Source organism: Crocodylus porosus, unplaced genomic scaffold (genome assembly GCF_001723895.1).
Source record: "Crocodylus porosus isolate Cpor-Errol unplaced genomic scaffold, CroPor_comp1, whole genome shotgun sequence".
NCBI classification, from domain to species: domain Eukaryota; kingdom Metazoa; phylum Chordata; order Crocodylia; family Crocodylidae; genus Crocodylus; species Crocodylus porosus.
Window position 1 is genome coordinate 5321458 of NW_017728923.1, and position 23085 is coordinate 5344542.

Sequence of the window (23085 nt, forward strand, 5' to 3'; positions counted from 1 at the left end):
CCTGCAAGTAAATCAGTAGAAAACGGGCTCTTTGATTGACTGGGGAAGGGAAAAGTTGTATTCTTCTGAAGTTAAAAACCAGCCTGATCAGGGTGATTACAAGGCATGGCAGGGACTGCATGTTCATGGAAGATGGACTGTTGAGCTGTACTGGGCTACTCTGCTCTCTGGTCAGGCCCCGTTCCACTGCCTGCCAGTTACATCCACAATACCCCCATGACCCTTCTAAGGTCTCCCAGCTTCTGATGCTCATCTGTCACCCTAGGACTCAGTCATTGCATCCTCTAGCATGTGCTGGCAAAGGAGCAATGGTATCCACAGCCCTGTGAACCTATAGACTCAGCTGGGCATCTCTCTAGCTGCTGGATGCTCCCCTCTGGCCTCCCCTTAAAATTCAAGGCAGATGCATGAGAGCTACAGCAGCACATTTGTTGTGTGTGGACAAAGCAGTGTTGGTTCCTGGGATGTTGCTGGGGTGGTAGTGCAGAGGTGGGGGTAGGAAACTGGGTCAGCCCAGCAAGGGACCAGATAACTTGTGTCAAAGCCAGGTCCTCAGGGTGTAGGTCTGCTGAGTTTGCATCATTCCCCGAGCTGCGATCAATATGTGAACTCTGGTCCTGTTCTCTTCACAAGGGAAGGAAAAGGGGGACTGCATTATCTGGGGAAAGGAAGTATAGCCTCAATACTCATTCCCCTCTTTGCCTGTCTGAAGCAACAGGCCCCCAAGTGTCTTGTATTCTGTCCTGCACTGGGTTGCTTTGTTTGGTAAATAATCCCTCCTGCTCCAGGCCTGTATTTGCCTTTCTTAGCCTGCTTGAGCTGGCTTGCCTCATGTTTGTCCTGGCATTGGAGCCTGTCCACTTAGGCCAGGGAGCATTTGGGTTTAGAGCAGGGCTATTTCTTCCTATTCTGAAGCATCACAAGCAGCTGCTGCTTAAGGTAGTGGGCTGGGGCATAGGGAGAAGTCTGGTTCTAGCTTCTTCTTTGAGGGGGAGAGAAACAGGGCACTGCTGCCCATATGCACCTCCTGGAGCAGCATCTGCCCTAAAGAGATGCCCATGGAGATTGCTGCTTCCAGGGGAAGCCAGGGCTGGGGGCCAGCTGCCTTCCAGGTGCTGGGAGCTGGGTGCCCAGTCATTCTTAAGAGCTGTGGTGGTGGTATTTCTAGGTGTTTTGCTGCTTTCAGAAAATAGGACTAGGAGACTTACTGAGAAGGTGGCTAAGCCCCTCCCAGCTTGAAGAAACCTCAGTCATATAAAGCTCAGCACTGGTGTAGATTCTGTGAAGACCTTAGGGCTCCAGGGGTGAGACTTCTATGGCTGTGCTTGATCTGACTGTGAAAGCACCGTATTATTAAATCTCCTCTCAGTCCTTTTCTTCTCCAAACTAAATAATCCCAGTTTCCTCAGCCACTTATAAATCCTGTGCCCCAGCCCCTGAACCATTTTCATTTCTCTCCACTGGACTCTGTCCAATTTGTCCACATCCTTTCTGTAGCGGGGGCCCAAAACTGGACACAGAATCATTTCCCTTGACCTACTGGCACCACTCCTACTAATGCAGCCCAGTATGCCATTAGCTTTCTTTGCAATGAGGGCACTCTTTTGGCTCATTCAGTTTATTGTCCACTGTAACCCCTATGTCCTTTTTTGCAGAGCTGTTGCCTTGCTAGTCAGCCCCCTAGCCTGTAGCGGTGCATGGGATGGTTCTATCCCAAGTGCTGGACTTTGTTCAATTTGTCCATATTGAACTTCATGAGATCTCTTTTGGTCCAATCCTCCAATTTGTCAGGGTCTTTCTGAATCCTAGCCCTACCCTCTAGCATACCTACTACTCCCCAGCTTGGCATTATATGAAAACTTGCTGAGGGTGCACTCTATCCCATCTTCCAGATGGCTGATGAAGATGAAACCAGCCTCAGAACCAGCCCCAGGACCACTTGATACCAGCTGCAAACTTGACATCAAGCCATTGATTACTACCCTTGAGCCTGACAAGATAGCTAGTTTTCTAGGCACCTAACAGTCCATTCATCCAATCTGTACTTCCTTAGTTAGCTTGCAAGAATGTTGCGAGAGACCATATCAAAAGCCTTGCTAAGGTCAAAGTATATCCCATTCACTATTCTCCCTACATCCACAGAGTCAGTCATCTCATCCTAGGAGGCAGTCGGGTTGATGCATGTTACAGGCAACCCCTACTTAGTGCTGTTGATTGGTTCCAGAAAAACTGAGTGTTAAGTGGAACCACGCTAAGCAAAACTCATTTGCCCATAGGAATGAATATAAATAGAGATAATTGGTTACTGCCACTTCTTGCCGCTGCTGCCTCTTCTCACTCCCCCACTGGCTGCTTCAGTCCCATGTGCCAGCCCAGGCCTGCACTGCTACTGCCTCACCCTGGGCCCCCGCTAGCCCTGGCCCTGGCCCTGGCCCTGGGCACCAATGCAGGCCCTGCACTCGCACCTGCCCCCCCACTTTTCACTGCCACCATCTCTCCTCACCCTTCCGCTCACCCGCTGGCCACTGCAGCCCCACGTGACAGCTTGGGCATTGGCACTCCTGCCACCCCACTCTGGGCATGGGCCTCAGCTGGCCCTGGCCCCAGGCCCTGCGCTCCGGCCACATCCCCTGGGTATGGGCACCAGCATAGGCTCCACACTCCTTGCCCGAACTGCTGCTTCTCCACACCCACCCCCACACTTGCTGCCACTCATCCCTCACTCACTTTCACTCATCCCACTTGCTGCTGTCACCACCGCTGCTTCTCCCCTCCCTCCTGCTGAAACTTGCTGATTCCACTGAGTGCTATAGCAAAACTAGCTGAGCACTCAGTGAAATGGGGCATCAATTCTAAACGAGCGCTACATCTAAATAGCGCTAACCGAAACCACATTAATCAGGGGTTGCCTGCATACACTCTCTCTGGGGAGTTATGTCCTTCCTCTTTACTTTCTCAGCCCCAATTTAAAAAGTTGCAGTCTTTTGCCCTCTCAGACTAGCACAATTATACGCTAAGAAGCATCTGAGATAAGCCTGGGGAAAACCCTCATTCTGTGATCATCAGTGTGTTTGATGAAGCAGTCAAGACATCCTAGACCCAGTCTGGAGAGCACTGTCTTTGGAAGTTGACCTGACTTGTTCCACCAGCTATGGTCTGCCTTTGTCTTTGGAGATCAGTGGTCAGGATTACCTCCTCCAGTCCACTCTTTGCTCCCTTTCCTGCCCTTAATTTTTAGGAATCTTTCTCCTGAGAACCTGTTAGAAACAGAGAGGACTTGTTGATTCTTCTCAGGGTTGTAGAAGTTCTGTAAGTATGGGGTGTAAAGGCTTCTACCCCTGACATTTTCTCATTGTGAAGTAGAAAGGTTTCATTCTATCCTAGATCTGAGGAGACTCCAGCGTTGTGTGCATCATCTAAGGTTTGGGGATGGCAACGCTTGCCACATTGTTCCATCACTCCAAGCTCCAGGGTGGTCTGCACCTCTTGACTTTAGTTATATGGAAATGTAAACTCTGTGTTGAGTCTCAGATGGATTCTGAGAGCCAAGAAATTTTCGAAGAGCCAGTCCAGCCAAAATTTAAATATTTACAACATAAGAATATCTAAATTTTAATATCAAATCTATAACAAAATACAGAAGAGATAAATGACTAAACCATCAGATAAAACATATCAAACAACTGATTAAAATTTTAAAAATGCATATTTATTTTAAGGCATAATATCTTATTAATATTTGAAAGGCATTTAAGATTTACATTACTAAGTCCTAAAGTCCTAAAAACCTCTAACAGGTGGCTAGCCTGTTAGGGAATAGATTTTCTTACCTAGGTTTCAAATTATGTTTTAAAAGTGCTCTTACCTTAGTTCGTTTGCAGGTAGGCTGTTTACCAAGAACAATAGTTCAAAGCTGAAGAACAAAGATTCCAAGAGCTAAAGCTCTGGGTACGTTTTTGTATGTCTGGATCATATCAATGCTCCATAGTCCTGTGCTTCCCCCTCACCAGTGTCCTGAGAAGAAAAGTGAGTGACAGCTGTCTCTGACCTCCCCTTGTGCCTCGCTTGGGCATTACGTTTACAAGGCACTTCCCAGCTTTGGGAGAGCTTGTTTTCTTTAATGGCTTTTCAGTACTCTGTGCACCTGTTCTGTGCAGAATTAGGCACTGCAATGGGTTAATGGACATCTTTTCAAGCCCCTGTCAGAGGTGCTATCTCATCTCATCTCCACATACCAGAAGACATGTAAATCCATCCATCAATTCAGTGGAGGTGGGTGCGGGATTAGACTGGTTCCTTTGTCCAGGCAGTCAGTCTCGGCTGGAGGGGTACAGTGAGGTGGGATCACAAGGAATCTGCTGCCAAAGTGAAGTGCTCCATGTCAGGTGCAGCATCCTCTGAGGTGGCAAGGGGATCCCTTTACCTCCCCATAGCTTGGGTCACTTCTCTCCTGTTCCCATATCAGAAGGCAGCTGTCCTGTCTGCCAGAGCAACAGCACAACCTGGAAGACATTTTTTTGTGACAGGTGCATTTTTCTGCATGAAGCTTCAACTTTTTGGTGAAAACCCCGCAGCTCAGGAGATGAGCCTTTTCTGTTCTGAAACGCCACCCTGATACCTCACATTGCACTCTGTGACCTGGAAGCCCCAGCTGGACTCCATTTCCCAAGATGCAGCTAGGCCTTGCAGTTGGCATAATGCACAGCCTTCTCTTGCCATCCTGGGAGAGTTGTGCTAGCAGGAAGCCTGGCTTGAAGAAGAGTGGGAGTAGGAGGCACCAGTCCCAGCACTGTGGTACTGCTTCAGAACTGAAATATTCTTATTTTTGACTGGAAACTTGGAGTTTTCACTTGGGAAAATATGATGAAAATTAATTTTCTTTTGACTTCATTTGGAATGTTTCCATCCTCACCGCTTGCCCAGTCTCTCTAATACTGCTATCCCAGGGGGCAGATCTGGCCAACAGGCAGGCTCCATTCTAGCTGTGCTTCAGGGAAACCTGTCCTTAGCTTGCTGTTGACAGCACCTTGAGTAAGAGGCACTGCAAGTAAGTTAAAAATCTTGTTTACTCCCCCCCCCCCCCCCCCTTTGGAATATTCTCGGCGGAGAGAACCACAGCTGGACTGCTGGGCGGGGTGGGGGGGAATGTCCCTCTCCTCCCCTGCCACTCCCCCAGGGCCCTGGCTGAGTCCTGGCCATGCGTGTTGAGCATCATCTGGAGATAGAAGACAGGGAGCCAGGCTCAGCTGTAATACCAGCCACCATGTACAGATACTCCTTGGTTAGCGTCGTAGTTACATTCTTGAAAAATGCGACTTTAAGCGAAACGATGTTAAGCGAATCGGGTTATGTCACAGTAGTTACCTACTAGCAGGTGGCAGCCGAGCAATGTTATAACTGAACATTGTGTGACTTGAACATACTCATAGCTCTCAGAGCATGGGCATAGCCCTGGGGGAGTGCCAGGGTGGAGGGAGGCATTCCCCCCCGGCAGTTCAGCTGTGGTTCCCTCAGTTGAGAATATTCTGATGTGGTGGGGGGGAGAGTAAACAAGATTTTTAACTTACTTGCAGTGCCTCTTACTCAAGGTACTATGAGTATGTTCTATAATAGATCAGCGACATCATAACGAAACAACGTTAACAGGGATGACGCTAAGTGAGGAGTACCTGTATTAGGTATGCCTCCTGCAGTGTGACCTAACACCAGACCCTCCTGCCAGCCTTGCTCTTACAGTACTTGAATTCACTGCTCTGTACACAGCACTGTGGACCTAAAGGTAGCTTCTCAAAACAGGAAGTTGCCCAACTGCCTGGATCTGGCTCACCGAGAAAGGAGGCTTCTATGGTGTTTCAGCTCCAAGGGGCTTCTCTAAGGGACTCTGCTAGCACAGCAGTGGGGAAAAGCAGCAACACAGGGAAGGGGAGCATATAAGCAGGGGAAACGGGGAGAGATTACTAAAGAGGAGTATACCTCCTCAGCTCACAGTTGAAGGGAGGCAGTTAGAAAGGCCAAAGCTACCATGGAGCTAAGGATGGCACCCCAAGTTAAGGATAACAAAAAATTATTTTTCATATACAGGGTGGAATAGGACCACTACTGAAAGGGCAAAAGCAATTGGTGACGGACAGGGGGGACAAGGCTGAAGTCCTCAATGAGTTCTTTGCCTCAGTGTTCCTAAACGAGGGGCAAGACAAGTCTTACAATGGGATTGTAGAGAGGCAGCACCTGGGCACCAGACTACCAAGCATTGACCCTGAGATGTTTCAGAGTCACTTGGAAGGACTGGATGTGTTTGTCAGCAGGCCCGAATGAGCTCTATCCAAGGGTACTGAAGGCACTGGCTGACGTCGTTGCACAGCCACTGGCAAGAATATTTGAGTACTCGTGGCACATGGGACAGGTCCTGGAGGACTGGAAAAGGGCCAATGTGGTCCCTATTTTCAAGAAGGGGAGGAAGGTGGATCCAGGCAACTATAAGCCAATCAGTCTCACCTCCATCCTTGGCAAAGTCTTTGAAAAGATTATTAAGGCTCAAATATGGGAGAGAGCCCAGCAGGAAAAATTAGGCTGAGGGGAAACCAGCTCGGGTTCATAGCAGGTAGATCATGCCTGACTAATCTGGTCTCTTTTTATGACCAGGTTACAAAACACCTGGACGCAGGAGTAGGGGTTGACATTGTTTACTTAGACTTCAGGAAGGCCTTTGATACGGTATCCCACCCCATACTGGTGAACAAGTTAAGAGGCTGTGACTTGGATGATTACGTAGTCCGGTGGGTGGCAAATTGGCTAGAGGGTCATACCCAGAGAGTGGTAGTGGATGGGTCGGTATCGACCTGGAAGAGAGTGGGCAGTGGGGTCCCACAGGGATCGGTCCTTGAACCGATACTCTTCATCGGTGACTTGGACGAGGGAGTGAAATGTACTCTGTCTAAGTCCTAGTGGACTCCAAGATGAATATGAATTGTCAGTGTGATGAAGTCATCAGAAAAGCTAACTGCACTTTATCATGCAGCGGATGCATGACAAACAGAACCAAGGAGGTGATACTTCCCCTCTATTGGATGCTGGTCAGACTGCAGTTGGAGTACTGCATCCAGTTTTGGGTGCCACACTTCACTTCAAGAGGGATGTGGATAACCTGGATAGGGTCCAGAGAAGGGCCACTCGTATGGTTAAGGGCTTGCAGGCCAAGCCCTACAAAGAGAGACTAGGGCACCTGGACCTCTTCCGCCTCCACAAGAGAAGGTTGAGAGGTGACCTTGTGGCTGCCTATAAATTCATCATGGAGGTACAGAAGGGAATTGGTGAGGAGACACCCCTTAACAAGGCGCCCCTGGGAGTCACAAGAAATAATGGCCATAAGCTAGCAGAGAGCAGATTTAGATTGGACATTAGGAAGAACTTCTTCACAGTTAGAGTGGCCAAAATCTGGAATGGGCTCCTGAAGGAGGTGGTGCTCTCCCCTACCCTGGGGGTCTTCAAGAGGAGATTGGATGGGCATCTGGCTGGGGTCATCTGAACCCAGCACTCTTTCCTGCCTATATAGGGGGTTGGACTCGATGATCTATAGAGGTCCCTTCTGATCCTAACATCTGTGAATCTATGACTGTGGCTGTGGTTGTAGAGGACAGACTGGAAGCAGCCTGTGCTCTGAATCATAGATTTCATAGACATTTGGGCTGGAAGGGACCCTAGAGGGTCACTGAGTCCAGCCCCCTGCCCCAGGGGCAGGAAGTCAGCAGGGATCATAGGATCCCAGAAAGATAAGCATTCAAATGTGTCCTGAAGGCGTTCAAAGTGGGTGTTTGAACCGCCTCTGGCAGCAATCTATTCCAAACCTTGGGGGCTCGGACAGTGAAGAAGTTAATTCTTATGTCCAGCCTGAATTGGTCGCAGCAGAGTTTGTGACCGTTCGATCTTGTCATTCCTTGGGGCACTCTGGTGAACAGACATCCCCCCAGATCCTAATGAGCACCCCTGATAAACTTATATGTGGCCACCAGATCACCCCTGAGCCTGCGCTTTTCCAGGCTGAATAGTCCCATGGCTCTCAGCCTCTCATCATAAAGTCTGTTTTCCTGACCTCTGTTAATGCATGTGGCTCTCCTCTGCACCCTCTCAGGCTTCTCCACATCCATTTTGATTCATGGAGCCCAAAACTGGATGCAGTACTCCAGCTGTGGCCTCACCAAGGCTGAGTACAACAGGAGAGTGACGTCCTGGGATTTGCCTGAGAAGCATCTCTGGATGCAAGCCGGTGTTTTGCTTGCTTTACTAGCCACTGCATCACACTGAAGGCTCATGTTCATCTAGTGGTCAGTCATGACCCCCAAGTCCCTTTCATTCATAGTGCTAACCAATGTAGCACTACCGAGCCTATAAACACGCTGCAGGTTTTTCCTCCCCAGGTAGAGAACCTTGCTGTGGTGGTGAGGCGCCACCACAGGCTCCCGAAGGGGAGAGGGGAATCCCCACGGGTCCCAAACCCTGGAAACAGACCCTCGGCAGGGGTGACTTACCCCCTGCCGGACAGCCAGAGCAGGAGCTGGGACCGTGGCCGCAGGAACTGGCATTACGCTGGCTGTTTAGTAAGCTGTTTCCTGCGTGGGGAACAGCTGGACCAATCGTGGTGGCTGTACTGGCTGCTGTGGGAAAGTTGAAAAGCCCCACCGGAACCAGGGCGGAGGAGGAGCCGGGGAGAGACAGTGCTGGTGGACAGCACGCTAGACATGCTGAGGCTCCAGTGAGGAAGAGGGGCGGTGCAGCCTGCACAGCTCCCACAGGCCACGCAGGAGAAACTTTTGAGCCCCCTACAGGAGGGCAGGCCCCGCAACACGTCAGGCCCCAACCATCACACTTGCATTTTTTGGCGTTGAACACCGTCAGGTTCTCGTCCGCCCATTTCCCGAGTCTGTCAAGATCTGCCTGGATCACCCTCCTGTCCTCAGGTGTGGATGCTTTACCCCAGAGTTTGGTGTTGTCGGCAAGCCTGGCCAGTCCGCTTCTGACACCAATGTCCACATCATTGATGAAGATGTTAAATAGTCTAGGGCCTAGGACAGAGCCTTGAGGGACCCCACTGGTCACAGCACACCACAATGACTGACTCCCATCGACCACCATCCTCTGGGTCCTACCGCGGAGCCAATGCCCCAGCCAGCGGATGGTGGTGAGGTTGAGGCCTCAGTCAGTTTAGCCAAGAAGTGATTGTGGGATACCAGATTGAAGGCTTTTTTAAAGTCAGGATATACAATGTTGGTCTCTTCCCCCGTGTCCAGGTGATAAGTCATCTGGTCATAAAAGGAAATTAGGTCGGTCAAGCAAGACCTACCCGTAACAAACCCATGCTGGGTATCCCTCAGGATATTGCCTTCAGCTAGTCTGGTAAGGATGGCCTCTTTAATCTTTTCCAAGACCTTCCGCAGGATAGAGGTCAGGCTGATGGGCCTGTAGTTTGCCAGTTCTACTTTCCTCCTGTTCTTGAAGATGGGCACCACATTGGTCCTCTTCCAATCATCAGGCATTTCATCAGAGCGCCAAGAGCTCTTAAAGATCCATGACGGGCTGAGCTGTGATGCTCGCCAGCTCCCTGAGTACCCTGGGGTGTAACCTATCAGGGCCAGCTGACTTGAAGGTATCCAGCCTGTCAAGGTGTTCCTTCACGAGGTCAGCTTCGATGGAGGGCAAGGAATCTCCCCCACACAGGCCTCCCTGACCCATAGTGGGCAGGGCTGTCCCATGGGACTGGTGAAAAACTGATGCAAAGTATCCATTTGGCAAAATTGATTTAGAATCAGTCTGTGTTAAAATGCTCCCCCCCTCCAAGATATTGCCAAGCCCTGGTTTACAGCAATCCTGAAAAATGACTGGAGCAGATTGGATGTGCACCTCCAGGCTGAGAGCTACCACTATGGGTCCTGCATAGCAACAGCAAATGAACTAGCTTGGGCTACCTATGTTTCAGCTGTCTTCACAAATGGCAGCACTATATTGAAGCTGGAGCTCCCTGTCAGAAGAAAAAGCTGTGTATGGGATGGAAACGTTCAGCTTTGCTAAGCAGATGTGACTAGGTGGGTCACAGGACTCGGGGCATGGGCTGGCAGCATCAGTAGTGAGATCCACAGAATCACAGAAGTAGGGTTGGAAGGGACCTTGTAGATCTTCAAGTCCGACCCCCTGCCTGGGCAGGAGAAAAATGGGACTCAGATGAGTCCAGCCATGGATCATGCGGGTGGCCCTCCTCTGGACCCTCTCCATGTTGTCCACATCCCTCCTGAAGTGGGGCACCCAGAACTGGACACAGTACTCCAGCTGTGGCCTGACCAGTGTTGCATATAGGGGGAGGATCACATCCTTGGCTCTACTTGAGATGTGTGGCAGAAAGCCACCTTGGTTTCTTCCCAAAATCTCTGCCCAGCGACAATGTGATCAAGATGGGCCAGCACAGAGGATTCACACCTCAGCCTGTCTCTTTAGATAACCTGAGCTGGCTGCATTCCTGAGGGAGGGGGGAAACCTGCTCCCTCTGCCTACGTGACTGGCATCAGTTACCTGGGTGAGGGGCATCTACCTGGTGAGCTGGAATCTGCCCGCTAACTGGTGATGTATTTCAAATTGGTTGGCAAAGAGCCAACCGAAGCTGGCCTCCACTGGACCAGGTGAATGAGGTCATGGGCTGTATAAGTTAGGATGGGCTAGGAGGCAGCTCTTTTTGGCCATGAGGTGAGGCAGCAGCCAAGCGGGGGACACAGAGGAGCTTGGCCATCTAAAATTGGCGCTCTCCCCCAAACTCACGAGCTAGAAACCGCCTGCCTCCAAGGGAAACTTCACCAGCCTTTGGAAGATGCTTGTGAGTAAGCTACTCGAGATCTGGTTAGATATCTAGCTGGCAGTAACTCAGATGCGTGATCAAAAGGCTACCTCAGCCAGACTGTTTGCTCTTTATGATTTCTAGGATATTGCTCAATCTTGTACCCTATTTTCACCCTACCCCTGTAAACAATAAAGTCCTCCTTTGTGACCAGTGTGGGAGACTTATTGAGGGGTGGGTCTAAATTATGCCTGAGACCCCTTAGGTCTGCAGACTAAGGGAGACTGTACTTTTTGCCCCCGGACTTGGGGAAGTGCCCCAAGTGCCTGTACTGGGTCGAGTACCCATAGGACATTAGGCCTGTGTTTCCCCAAGGACACAGGGCCGGGAGTGAGTCCATTCTTGGGGTGGTGGCAGCGAAGTTACCCCCAAGCTAGTGTATGTGCTCCAGGAAGGGGTCGGGCTGGACATAAGCGCCCCTAGGGAGGCATTTGGAGCCTGGCAGGTGGTCGGGCACAGGGAGGTGGGCGGCTCAATGTAGGAGTGCCCCCTACTGACCTGCCACAAGATGCACCTGTGGATGCACGACAGGGTCTTGTTAGCCCTGCCAACTGCGACCTCGCATTGTCGGCCCATGTTCATCTTGGAGTCAATAATGACTCCGAGATCCCTTTCTGCCTCCGTGCTCTCAAGAAGGGAGTTTCCCATTCTATAAGTGTGCTGCTGGTTTCTACTGCACAAGTGCAGCACCCTGCACTTGTCAGTACTGAAACCCATCCTATTTTCATTAGCCCACCCCTGTAACCTATCCAGATCTTGCTGCAATCTTTCCCTCCCTACTAGCGTGCTAACCTCACCCCAAATTTTGGTATCATCAATGAATTTAAACAGGTTGCTTTTCACCCCATCATCCAAATCGCTGGTGAAGAAATTGAACAGCGCAGGCCCAAGGGCTGAGACCTGGGGGACTCCACTGCCCACTTCCCCACAGGTTGAATATGACCCGTCCACCACCACCCCCTGAATATGACCCTGGAGCCAATCTGCAATCTGTCTGACTGTGTGGGCATCAATGCTGCAGTCGCCTAGTTTTTTAATGAGGATGGGGTGGGAGACTGTGTCAAAGGCCTTGCTGAAGTCTAGAAAGACTACGTCCATGGTGACACCTGCATCCATTGCCTTTGTGACCTGATCATAAAAGGCAGTCAGGTTGGTCTGACATGACCTGCCCCTAATGAAACTGTGCTGGTTGCCCCTGAGCATCATCCATCACAGATGTGCTCCTTGAGGATCTTCTCAAAGAGTTTCCTTAGTATTGAGGTAAGACTGACGGGGCTATAGTTGCCCGGGTCCTTTCTCTTCCCTTTTTTGAAGAGAGGCCAACTCCAACCATTGATTATTGTGCCTCATTTGGGAAGACTGATGGGGCGATTCTCATGGTAACACAGTTGCTTCTCTCTGCAAGCCCACAGGCAATGCCACCATGGCCAGCATGGGCAGAGTTCTGTGCAGTTCTGCAGGCTCTGGAGCAGTCATCTTCTGGCAACAGTGGGCACAAAATATACCTTGTTATGAGATGGCCTTTAGTCAGTTGATGAAGGGGGCTCTGACACTGCCTGCAGTGGAGGGGGCTAGTCCCCATGACCAGTGCAGTGTGAGATGCATTTTATTCAGTAAATGTCTAGGACAGTCCCAGACAGGTCTGAGTTTCTTCCATCCCTGCCGCGCTGGTGAGTGGGGGTGCTGCAGGCCCATTTGCTCTAAGCCTGTTTAAACTGCTACTAAACAGCCTTTTGGGCTCAGAATGGAGCAGTACCCTGGCTTTCCCTGGCCAGCATGGCCTCATCTTCCAACCTGTGGATTTGCAGGGTTTCCATGCTCAGTGCTCTCTCCCTTCTCTGAGTGCTAACAGCTGCACTTTCCTATGATGCTGCAGCATTGGCATGTGGCACCCTGCATGGTGAGGCCATTGGAGGCTGGCATGGATGGCCCATTGTGACATTCAGAAGCCAGCAGGGGCTTTTTTGCACTAGGGCGACAGTACTCCATGTATTCAAACCCCGATGGCAGGGGTGTGCAGAGTTGCTGGTCTGGAACGGTGCTTTCCCACATTGGGGTAGTGGTGGGATGAAGCTGTGGAGCTGTCCAGTTTTGTGCTTTACTAGAGACTTTATGCTGCATGTTCAGGCTCTTTGTTCCCTTTTAGCAATGATCTCTCTTAAAAAGTCCCTTTGGGACAAAAAGAACAGAGTAAAAGCTCCGCCCCGCCATCCCTTTGAGCTGAGTCCACAGCTGGTATCATCGGTTTCCCACTGATGGGGCAGAGGCAGCTGCTGAAAGAAATGAGGCTACCCAGGCACAGCAAGCTGGCTGCCAGTGCTCTGTCCTCACTCATGCTGATTCCCTGCATGAGTGTTGCCTCACTGCGTTTGTGTGTAGGACATGTCTACATTTCTCACTGGTGTTAGCATCCTTGGGTGCCCTGTGTTACTGCTGTATACACATCTAACCACATAAGAAGTCACTCTGCTGGGGGCAGGCTGGTTTGGCCTGGTATAAGTTTCCTGCTGCTGAGTTGTCTATGGGAGCTGCCTTGGTGCTGGCTGTGCTGAGAAAGCCCTGTCTACCCAAAAGATGCTATTTCTCAACACAGATAGCACCAGGTGGGCTCTGTGTCCCTCTGGAATCTTGGAGGCCTTTGGGGTGACTGTGTTCACTTTCCATATAGGAATTTCTCCAGGGTCGGACCATTAGCACCTCTCCATCTGCAGAAAGAGTTGGTTTGGTGTCTCTTCTGAGCACAGACAGTGGTGACCTCTGTTCTGAGCTGCATCTATGGCATCACCAAGTAGCAGCCTGTGTGGTAGGGTGTTGTGCTCAGGCAGGGGATCTGTGTAGGAGCACTTACAGGTGAATTGCACACCCTGTTCTGGCTGCATTTTCAGCCTGATGCAGGCTGCTTTTGAGAGCTGACAGGCCCAGCATGCAGTGGGTTGCCTGCTAGCTGGTAGCACTGGGTAGCCTCTGGTTTGCAGCATATGCTTTCTGGCCATTTGCAGTAACAGGGGTCTGCCCATCAGGCTCTTGAGCTAATTACTAATGGGGGCTCCCAGGGAGCAAGCACAGCTGGGCTGAGCTCTTCTGAACTCTGGCGTATGTGAAGTGCCCTTCCCTGTTTAGCTCTGACAGAGGCCTCTGCTGTTCTGTGACACGTCTAAAACATTAGTGCATTGGCTTTTTTTAAATGGAAACTTTACAAATGAGAGGGAGGTGGTGGTTCTGTCCTCTCGTGCGTAACAGGGGCAGGCACCAGATGATGGGCTCCTTTGGGATGCTGATAACCACAGGACCCATCTGGGGACCATCTGACGCATGGCAGCCAGCCAGAAGCTAGCTAGTTAATTATAGCTAATCCTTTGCCCTTCCTCTAGAAAGCGACATTGGAGAATGGCAGCCGGGACTTTCTCAGTGCTTCTGTATCAGGTGTGCTCAGTGTATGGCAAACAAGAGATGATGTATTTCTACCTGCAGTCACAGCAAGCTCAGCCTAGCCTAGGGAATCATGTGGGGACCCTTCTTCCTTGCCTGCTACTCCCAGTAAGGGAGTCTGAAGAACAAATTAGGCTTCTGGTATCTATGAGTCCATTCACCTGTCATGTTCTGGGGCTCAATAGGTGACTGTGCCGGACCAGAAGGGTGGAGGCTTCACATCCCTTCCCCAGAGCCAAGTTTGCAGGGAGAAAGAGCTGAAACAATGCATCTCAGTCAGCAAATGCATCTCAGAGCACAAGCTGAGTGTGGGTGAGGGTGCTTTTACTTACTTTTCAGAGCAGAATCAGGCTTTTTCAAATGAGCTTTTCATCATGAAATCATTGTGCAAGTGCTAATTCTCAGCATGGCTAGAAGCCAGGGAACAGCATCGTTTATGAGATGGAAAAATGGGCAGAGGGGACAAAGGATTTACTCTAACCTACAGCAAGTCCAAACTGAAACCTGGGGATCCCTAACTGTCCTATGCTCAGATCTCCCTTCCTGGGGCCTGCGGTGTTTTGGCAGCTTCTGGCCTTGCATGTTGCTGCTGCATGACTGTAGAGGCCTTTTTGTTTGGCTTGGAGTAAGAGACCATTTGAAGGGTCTCAATGAAGCAAGCTCCTCTACCTGGCTGCTGTTTTGGGGAAGAGCTGCTTTGGCCAGAGCAAATCTTGCTAGTGTCTGCACAGCTGTGTGACTTCACTGTCAGCTTGGAACGGCTTCCTCCCTGCATGTTCCTCTTCCCAGACCCCCATCTCCCAGCCCATAAATAGTGTTGATGGTGCACACAGCAGTACTTATAGAAATGGGGCTTTCCCTACCTTACTTCTCACTTGTATTTCTTGCAATTTTCTCTTCTGCTGTTATGGTGATAATTGCATTTGACTGAGTTCATCTTTCCCTTACTTTGGCCATGGGCTGAGAGACTCTGCTTCCTGGAAAAGTGACAGTGGAACTGCCTTACACATATCAAAGTCAGACTCACTTACTTGTTAGTGCTTATCTTCCTGTTGGCCTCTGGGGCCAGCCTTGCCATCTTGGGGGAGGAATCTGTTGATGTCTCTTGCTTTTTGTACATCATACCCAGAATGGTTTACTGACTTGGAGGTCATGGGTGTTTCTGAGGCATAGATTTAGCCAGTTGATTTCCCTGATGTAGCAGTGCAGCCTGATTCGGTTGTCTTGAGCTGGTCCCCAGAACAAAAAATCTGCACCATTGCTGCCATTTGTAGCTGTTCTTTAGAGGAAGCCACCTGTAAAACATGAGCTCTGTGGGGCCCACACCCCTCATGCTGCAGTAGTAGTAACCATTGTATCCTCTGTGTTTCAGAGTGTGCAGGGACATGAGAACAACAAGGATTCCAGGCTGATCTGGATGGATGCCAGCGACTACCTCCTTTCTGTTGGATTCAACCAGGTACAGTGCCCAGTCATATTCTCGTGTGACAGGAAATCAGGGTGCCCATTGTCCATTATCAGAGCCTTTACTTAGGGTCATTACTGCAGATTACCTCTCTATGGTCCTATTGTGGCCTGACTCTGTGCTGGTAGTGTGCACGGTTCATCAGTTCCTGATGGGTATTGGATGATGAGCAGCTTTCATAACGTCACAGTTGGGCTTGGGTGCAGTGTGCACCAGAGGACATGCTAGTGCATACCTGGAGTGACTGACGCCCCTCTCCAGCACCTTTGGGGGTGGCAGAATCCCCCCAGTGCTTCTCTCACTATCTGTCCATACCCTCCGAAGAGCAGCTGACCATTTGGTAGAGAGCCTTTGTGAGGCAGACAGCCCTTCGTACACTGTGAGAGCAAGCATAGTCCTGAGTAGAGCACTCTAGCTGCCTCTTGGTGTCAGATTTGCCTATGTAGAGCAGACATCATTACTGTTTGTGATGGCAGGATACTGCCAGAGCTCTCTTTAGCTGGGGAGAAGGAGGGGTTTGAACTCAGCCCTCTCTGGTGATGGGCTCTGAGCAAAGCTCAACAGTAGTGCCCAGTACTTCTGGCATGTCTACATTAGCACTTGCACTATCTGCCATTAGGGGAGCCTCACTACTGTCAGCACTAGGGTAGGAAACCTCAGGGTTAGAACAGTGGTGGGCTTTTATTTCAGGCGGAGGGCCACTTACCGAATTTTGGCAAGCTGTTGAGGGCTGCATGGGTAGCCCCACTCCTGGACAGGTGCCCAGCCCCCAGTTGCCATTTTGTGACTAGAAGTCCTGTCCCCTAACCCCTGACCTTTATCACCTGAAGTCCTTCCTCTTGCCCCCAGAAGTACTCCTTTCAGCAAGGGGTTTTGTCATCTCAGAACCAGAAAAATACCAAATTATATTCTAAAAAGTCAAACATCTACAGCATTCATTAATTTGATTTCTAAGAATAGTTTTGTCCTGATTTAGATGTGTTTGTGTAGTGTACACAGAGGTGATTACCCAATAGCTTAAAATGATGTCTTACTCTTGTATATCATGTGGGGGTGGGGTGGGTATAGGTTTGTCGGGGGCTGTGGAGTGTGGGTGGGTATGGGGTTTGTTGGGGCATGAGTGTGGGGGGAGGGTGGCGTGTGGGGGAGGGTAGCTGGGGTGTATGAGGGGTTGTGGGTGTGGGGGTCTGCATGTATAGCAGCACAATGGGTGTTGTGGGTACACGTGTGTGGTGGGGCCCCATATGGGACTCACCCTATGAATGTACACACACGTGTGCTGTCCCTGCTTGTGCACACATGTGTGGGGCCCCATGCTCCCTGGTCTGGTGATGGAGCTGGGAGCCAGATAGAGGCAGGAAGAGTGAAATGGTTGAGGGTGGGGGAGGGCTGGGATGCTCGGTTCTGCTGAGGGCTCCCCCTGGGTCCTACTGCCCTGGCTTCTGTCAGCTTTGACAGGCAGACAGGAGCAAATAAATATTAATTCACTAATTTTTTTAGGGGCCCCATGGGATGGATAGACTGGCTTGGCGGGCTGGATGCAGCCCATGGGTCATATTTTGCCTGCCCCTGGGGTAGAGACTGGTGTAGACAGGACCTTGGTGCATAGAAGGAGGGAGCAGTGAGTGAGGAGGAGGTGACCACATCTGTCTCCAGGAGCTGCACTCTGTCCTGCATCTGAGCAAATGCCCTTGCAGTCGGCCAGGCAGGGTTTGCCCATGGGACTGTGTTCTGGGCTATAACTGCATATAGCCTGTGTGCCAGTGCCTGTGAGCTCCTGCCTGCCTATGCATGGGGAGTGACAGATGCTGACACATCACTGCACACAGGGATCAAAATGTGTCCATATAGGGTAGTCTCACATTGGTGTCCCCTGGGGCAGCAGGACAGGGCTGGGGAAATCAACAAATTCCATTTGGAATAGCTAACCTTAACCATGCAGTGCAAGTGAGCAGTGAGGCCAGGACAACCTTGGCAGTCTGGGTAGTGGGGGAAAAGCAGGCTCAGCTGCTCTCTGGAATATCTAGGAAGAGGTGGCTTGAACTTTGGCACCTGTAGGACAGAGGGACCCAAACTCCATGCCCCCAAGTGTTGCACTGAGACCCAGCAGCTCCCAGGGGAGTTTGGGGATTTGAATGTCTGCTCACTTCAAACCTGATTCTTGCGCACTACGGGGTGCCCTTTTAGGAGCTGCCTGTAGGCAGTGGAGGCAGTATGGTTGTTAATACAGTCTGCCCCTGGTTGCCTATTCTGGGGGTGGTCTATGACTTCCTGCTGTTGCTCTGTCCCTTCACTGCCTATTCCAGGTATAACTGAATATGCATATTCCTTTGAGGGGCACTGCCTTCAAGCCTCTGACTCTCTGTCCCCTCCTACCTCCCCCAAGCATTGGGTTCACCATGCATTTGTCTCAGGGTGCACCAGGGTTGCGCGTTTGCAATTTTGCCTTCCTCAGTGGCTTCTTTGGAATGACAAAGGGCATGGCTTCCTGGTGACTTGCCACAGGAGAAGGGGACAATTTGGGTCCATGTGGCTGTGGCCTGGCCAAGTAGCAGAGGTTGTGAACCATTCACCATGGGGTCAGAGGTGGCAGGGACAGACCTCTGCAATTGCTGCCTGTGCATAGTCTCTTCTCTCACGGTATGTGAAGCCCAAGCTGTGGTAACTCAGTCCTCGCTGTTATAGCAGTGAGCTCCTGCAGCTGAGCTTCCATCCTCTATGGGAAAGAGCATGTATGTGGGCGTTGGCTGTGTGTCAGCTGCTGTGTGCCTAAGCTGCCCCCTTTCATGTCACTGTGTCCAGGATGTAGGGCCAGTGCACACAGCCCTGTTTTTGCTCATGGAAGCCACATGTCTGTCACACATCTGCATGAGCCTGAGGGGAAGGGAGACCCCACAGTGCAGGGCAACGTCTCCTGTAAGTGTTCTGCTTTTGCAAGGCCATGTCCCAAGGCCAAATCTTTCCTCACTTGTCCCACACAGAGCTAGCCTGCTGTGTTCCCATGAGCCTGCCCCTCACAGGGTTGCCTGGTTGCCACAGTGGCATCGCCAGCACTGATGCGTGGAGTGAAGGCCGCTGGCTGGCTTTGCATGCATGTTGTGGCAGGCTGACTGCACTGGTGATCTCAAGTCACTGAGGACATGTGCATAGCTCTAACCATGTGGTGTTTGTGTGTGTCTCTGTGCCCTTGCAGATGCGGGAGCGTGAGGTGAAGCTCTGGGATACACGACGGTTCAGCCACTCACTCCTCTCCTGTGCTCTGGACAGCTCCTCAGGGTATGTCTGGGTCCCCCTTTGCCCTGGGAACCCCAGGGTCTGGGTTGCCATGGGAACCCCAGGCTGCATTCATTGGCTGCGGCTGGGGAGGCTGGCCAGGGGGGGCTCTTGTGCTGTGGGTGCAGCCTTGACTTTGAGTGGTCATGCTTCTCCAGGTGGAAGATGGCAGAGTGCAGCACTTCAGTGCTCGACCTTTGGGGTTTACTCCCTGCGAAGGGGTTGTTCTCAACAATCCAGTGCCAGGCTACTGCCCTGCAGCTCTCCCTGGAGCCTCTTGCTGCAGGCTGCCAGGAGAGTTTGTGCACAGCAACTTGTTAACTCTATGGTTGCCAAACTTAGTGTGAGCAGACACTCACTGTCTCTTTGAAATGTGCTGGTGCTGCTGTCCCCTCTTCCCTGTCCTTGCTCTTGCTGTAATGTTTCATCTCTGTGGCTGCTCTCCTTTCCACGCAGGGCTATGCAGGAGGTGTGGGTGTATGCTCCAGAGCGGTGAGGGGTCCGCCAATAGCAGGAAAAGACATGGCAGCATCTTGGGGGCTTGAGGGGTGCACTGGAGGGCAAAGACGCCTGTGCTGGAATGAGGCTGATAGTTTTCACTTGCAGTGCTACTGTCCAGACCAACTATCTCCTGGCTCTGCGTGTTGCTGTCGTAGAGGCACTAAGGCCATTAGGGAGTTGCCTGTCTAGAGGGGCTGCTTCTGTACCAGCAAAGGTGTGTGCAGTGTCTTCTGTGCATGCAGGGCAGTGGGGGGCTGCTCCAGTGGCCTGGCCTATGTAACTTGCTCTGTGTCTTATCACAGCATGGCTCTGTCATCTTCCCTGGCAGCAGTGGGAGGGAGCGGTATGGGGCAGGGTTTGCCTTCTGAAATCTCCTTGGGTGGAAAATTTCTCAGGACTCAGCCCATTTCCATGACACGTCTGAGCCAAGTTGCTCAGGACTCTGCTGCCCTGCATGTGGCTCTCTGTTGGCCAGCCCAAGCCCTTGTCATCAAAGAGCACATCGCTTTTTTGGGAGTTGAGACCCCAGGGGTTTCAGAGTTGATGATACCTTCCATTCTGATCCATTGGCTTACAAAGGACTCCTAGGCAGGTCTTGTTGGGTGTGGTGGAGATGAGTTCCCTGCTGATTCCTGACTCCCTTTCCTGACCCCTTGGCCCTGTGTTGGGTCTGTGGGAGGATGGAGGCACCCTTTGCTGTGGTCATAAGTCACTCATGCACTTCAGGGGTGCCTGTGGAAGAGCCCTGTGCAAGGGGGAGGTGATGGAGGAGTGTATAATGCCTGGGAATTGCAAGGAGTTGGATTCTGTAATAAGGAGTCTCCTTGGTAGGGGCCTTCTCTATGCTGCCCTGAGCAATCCTTTCCCCAAATCCTCTCACAACTGTCCCCTCAGCTCTTGGGTCTAGTCACCTGGTTGTAGTGCTAACACTGCACAAACCCGGGGTTTTGGCTGGTGATGAGATGCTTTCATTGTGGGCCTCCTGGGTAGTTGGAAAAGGAACTTCCCTGGCCTTAATGGGTCAGTGCCCCTTCTAAACAAACTGTGAAGGCAGCTCTTGTGTGCACGAGACAATCAAGGCCCCAGGGGTGAGTAACGCTCTGGTAAACCTGGTCCGAACTCTCCCACACTGCCCACAGTGAGCTTGGACAGGATTTATGGGCTTTCTGAAAACAGCCAGTAGAGGAGCAGCCAGCTCTTTTGTAGGTGTGGGGGTAGGGGGTAAGAGGAGGCCCTACCTTGGAAGAGAGTCCAGGCTGTGCCTGCAAGCTAAGCCTGAGTGCATTGGGGGAGGTTGTCCTGCTGCCCATGGACCGGGACCTGGAGTGGAGCTGGTTGTTTTCCCTTTCTGTGCAGTCCCAGCACTCCCTGGAGTTCACAGGCTAGCAGGAAGTGCCAGTGCAGCTGGGTTTATGTTGGCCTCCCATGGTCTTTATGAGCTTCTTGTCCTGTTATCTTAGTTCTTACCGTATGAATGCAGCACCTGAGCTGTGAGCCTGACCTAATGAGGCCTGTCTCAGAAACATCCCTGATTTCCTGGCACTGCAAATGTTGCTTTGTCTGCCCCAATAGGCAATGGGAAAGGCTTCCTCCCTGCCACCATAGCTCTTCCCTCACACTGTTGCTCTGTACTGCCCTTCCATATCCCCTGGCTGTGGACAAGAACAGTGTGCATTCCCTTGCTCTGTAATTGCAACGGAGCAGTTGTGTGGGGCTAGGGCACCTCTCTCCTGTCCTGTCTGGGTGAGTTTCCTGGTGCTCACTTACTGTCACGGCTCCCAAGGTATAAGCTTGCACCTTCCTCTGCCCCACATTGCTGCAGAGTGCTCAGGGTGGGGTACAGTGCACATATGGATTCCCCTGCAGCATTTGCAACAAGGTGGTCTTTGGTTGGGAAATGGCAACATGCTGAGTGGGGCTGGGAGCAGTTCACCCTTTCTAAGGTGTTTGAGTACAGCAGGCCTGGGGTGGATGTCCAGCATGTACTTACGTGAGGTGCGAGCATCCAGCTGGTCATGACAGGTACAATGCCCAGTGAGTACCCATAGAGGAGGTGTGTTTGCAGCCCAGGAATGGGTGAAGTTAGGGGAGAAATTATTTTTGAGCAGACTCTTCTGGACTCTGATCTCTGGAGGAGGCAGTGCCAGATCCACTTGGACTCCAAAGGGAAGTGCAACTGATGAGAGAGGTATTTGGTTTTGTAGTTCCATAGTGCTTAGGGTTGGAAGGGACCTAAACAAATCATCAGGTCCGACCCCCTGCCCTGGGCAGGAACGAGTGCAGGGTCATAACACCCAAGCCAAATATCTGTCCAGCCTCCTCTTAAAGACCTCCAAGCTAGGAGAGAGCACTCGGGGCTTTGCTTCTTGGTGCCCTGTGAGAGCCACCATCTGCGCAGCATTACTAGCTCATCTCATGTCCTCCTTTTTTCTGTCCCTTCAGTGAAGCATCTCTTCTCTTTGCACCTGCATGTGCACTTGGGGGTAAAGCAGAGGCAGCTCCATGTTAGAAGACCAGAGTTAGGAAAGGAAGAACCATCCTTGAATTGTCAGAAAGGGTGAGAATGTTTGGATTTAGGCCCTGTCACCAGCCATAAGCATGGGTCATTGCAAGAGCACTTGGAGGCACAGGTGTTACCACAGGCATTGGGCCAACAGCAAGTGAGTTGTTGGGGTGATGCTGCCTGTTGAGTATGCAGTACACATGCACCTTCTCAACTTCTGATCCAGCTCACATCTGATCCGTTGAAAGGACCCTCATTGCAGGGCCTGAAGCTGTGACTCCTGCTTTGCCCTGACTCCAACAGAAAGGGAGGAAGGCAGCACTGTCCAAAGGATAGTCCAAGCTCACTGGTTTCTAGCTGCCCACTCAGGCTGTTAGGAAGCTGTATGGGTTCAGGTGAAGCCAAGAATAGTGGGAGCTGTCAGCTCAGTTCACATCCCTCACGCCCAGTGATGTGGATGCACAGAGACTTTCCCAGACCTTAGGGATCAGGGGACCATGGTCTGTGGCTGGAAACAATTATGTCTCCCAGCACCCATGAACCAGTGTGATGATGTACCGGAGTCCGGCAGAAGTGGGTCTGAAGCAACCCCTCTTGAGAGGGCGGGGGGGTCTCCTTGCAATGTGTGGTGGCATCACTGCTCCAGTGATGCCTGAGCAGTGGAAAGCATGAAGCCTTGCAGTTCTCTATAAAGAGCGTTCCAGGTGCTCCGGTTGCTGTGAGATGTTCTGGGCTTTATTAGTAGAAATACACAGTAGCATAAAGAAGTCTGAATGTGCTGTGGCTGCCTGTGTTGCAGTGCTGACATCAGGGGCTCCTGCCTCTGCACCCACACAATTCCTCTTTAAGTCTGTTTAAAACCACTCTGGGTCCATGAACCTCAGTCAGATACTTCTGGCTGCACCATATAAAGGATCCAATTTGTTAGGTACACAGCCTCCATCCCTGCTCCTTCCTACTGCCCCATTCCTGCGCACACACAGGGCTTGCTGGGGAAGGCAGCTGAGAGGCGGGCTGGAATCAGCCTTCTAAATTAGA

At 51.3% G+C, this 23085-nt stretch overlaps 1 protein-coding gene across 1 annotated transcript in view; it reads left to right on the forward strand.

The window, feature by feature from the left end:
* The window catches only part of CORO7 (coronin 7), a 195211-nt gene that overhangs the window by 57746 nt on the left and 114380 nt on the right, over positions 1–23085 (forward strand). The window contains exons 8-9 of the mRNA XM_019540157.1: positions 15678–15764; positions 18964–19046. Of these exons, the coding sequence (XP_019395702.1) occupies positions 15678–15764; positions 18964–19046 (170 nt within the window). The remainder of the gene's footprint in view (positions 1–15677; positions 15765–18963; positions 19047–23085) is intronic.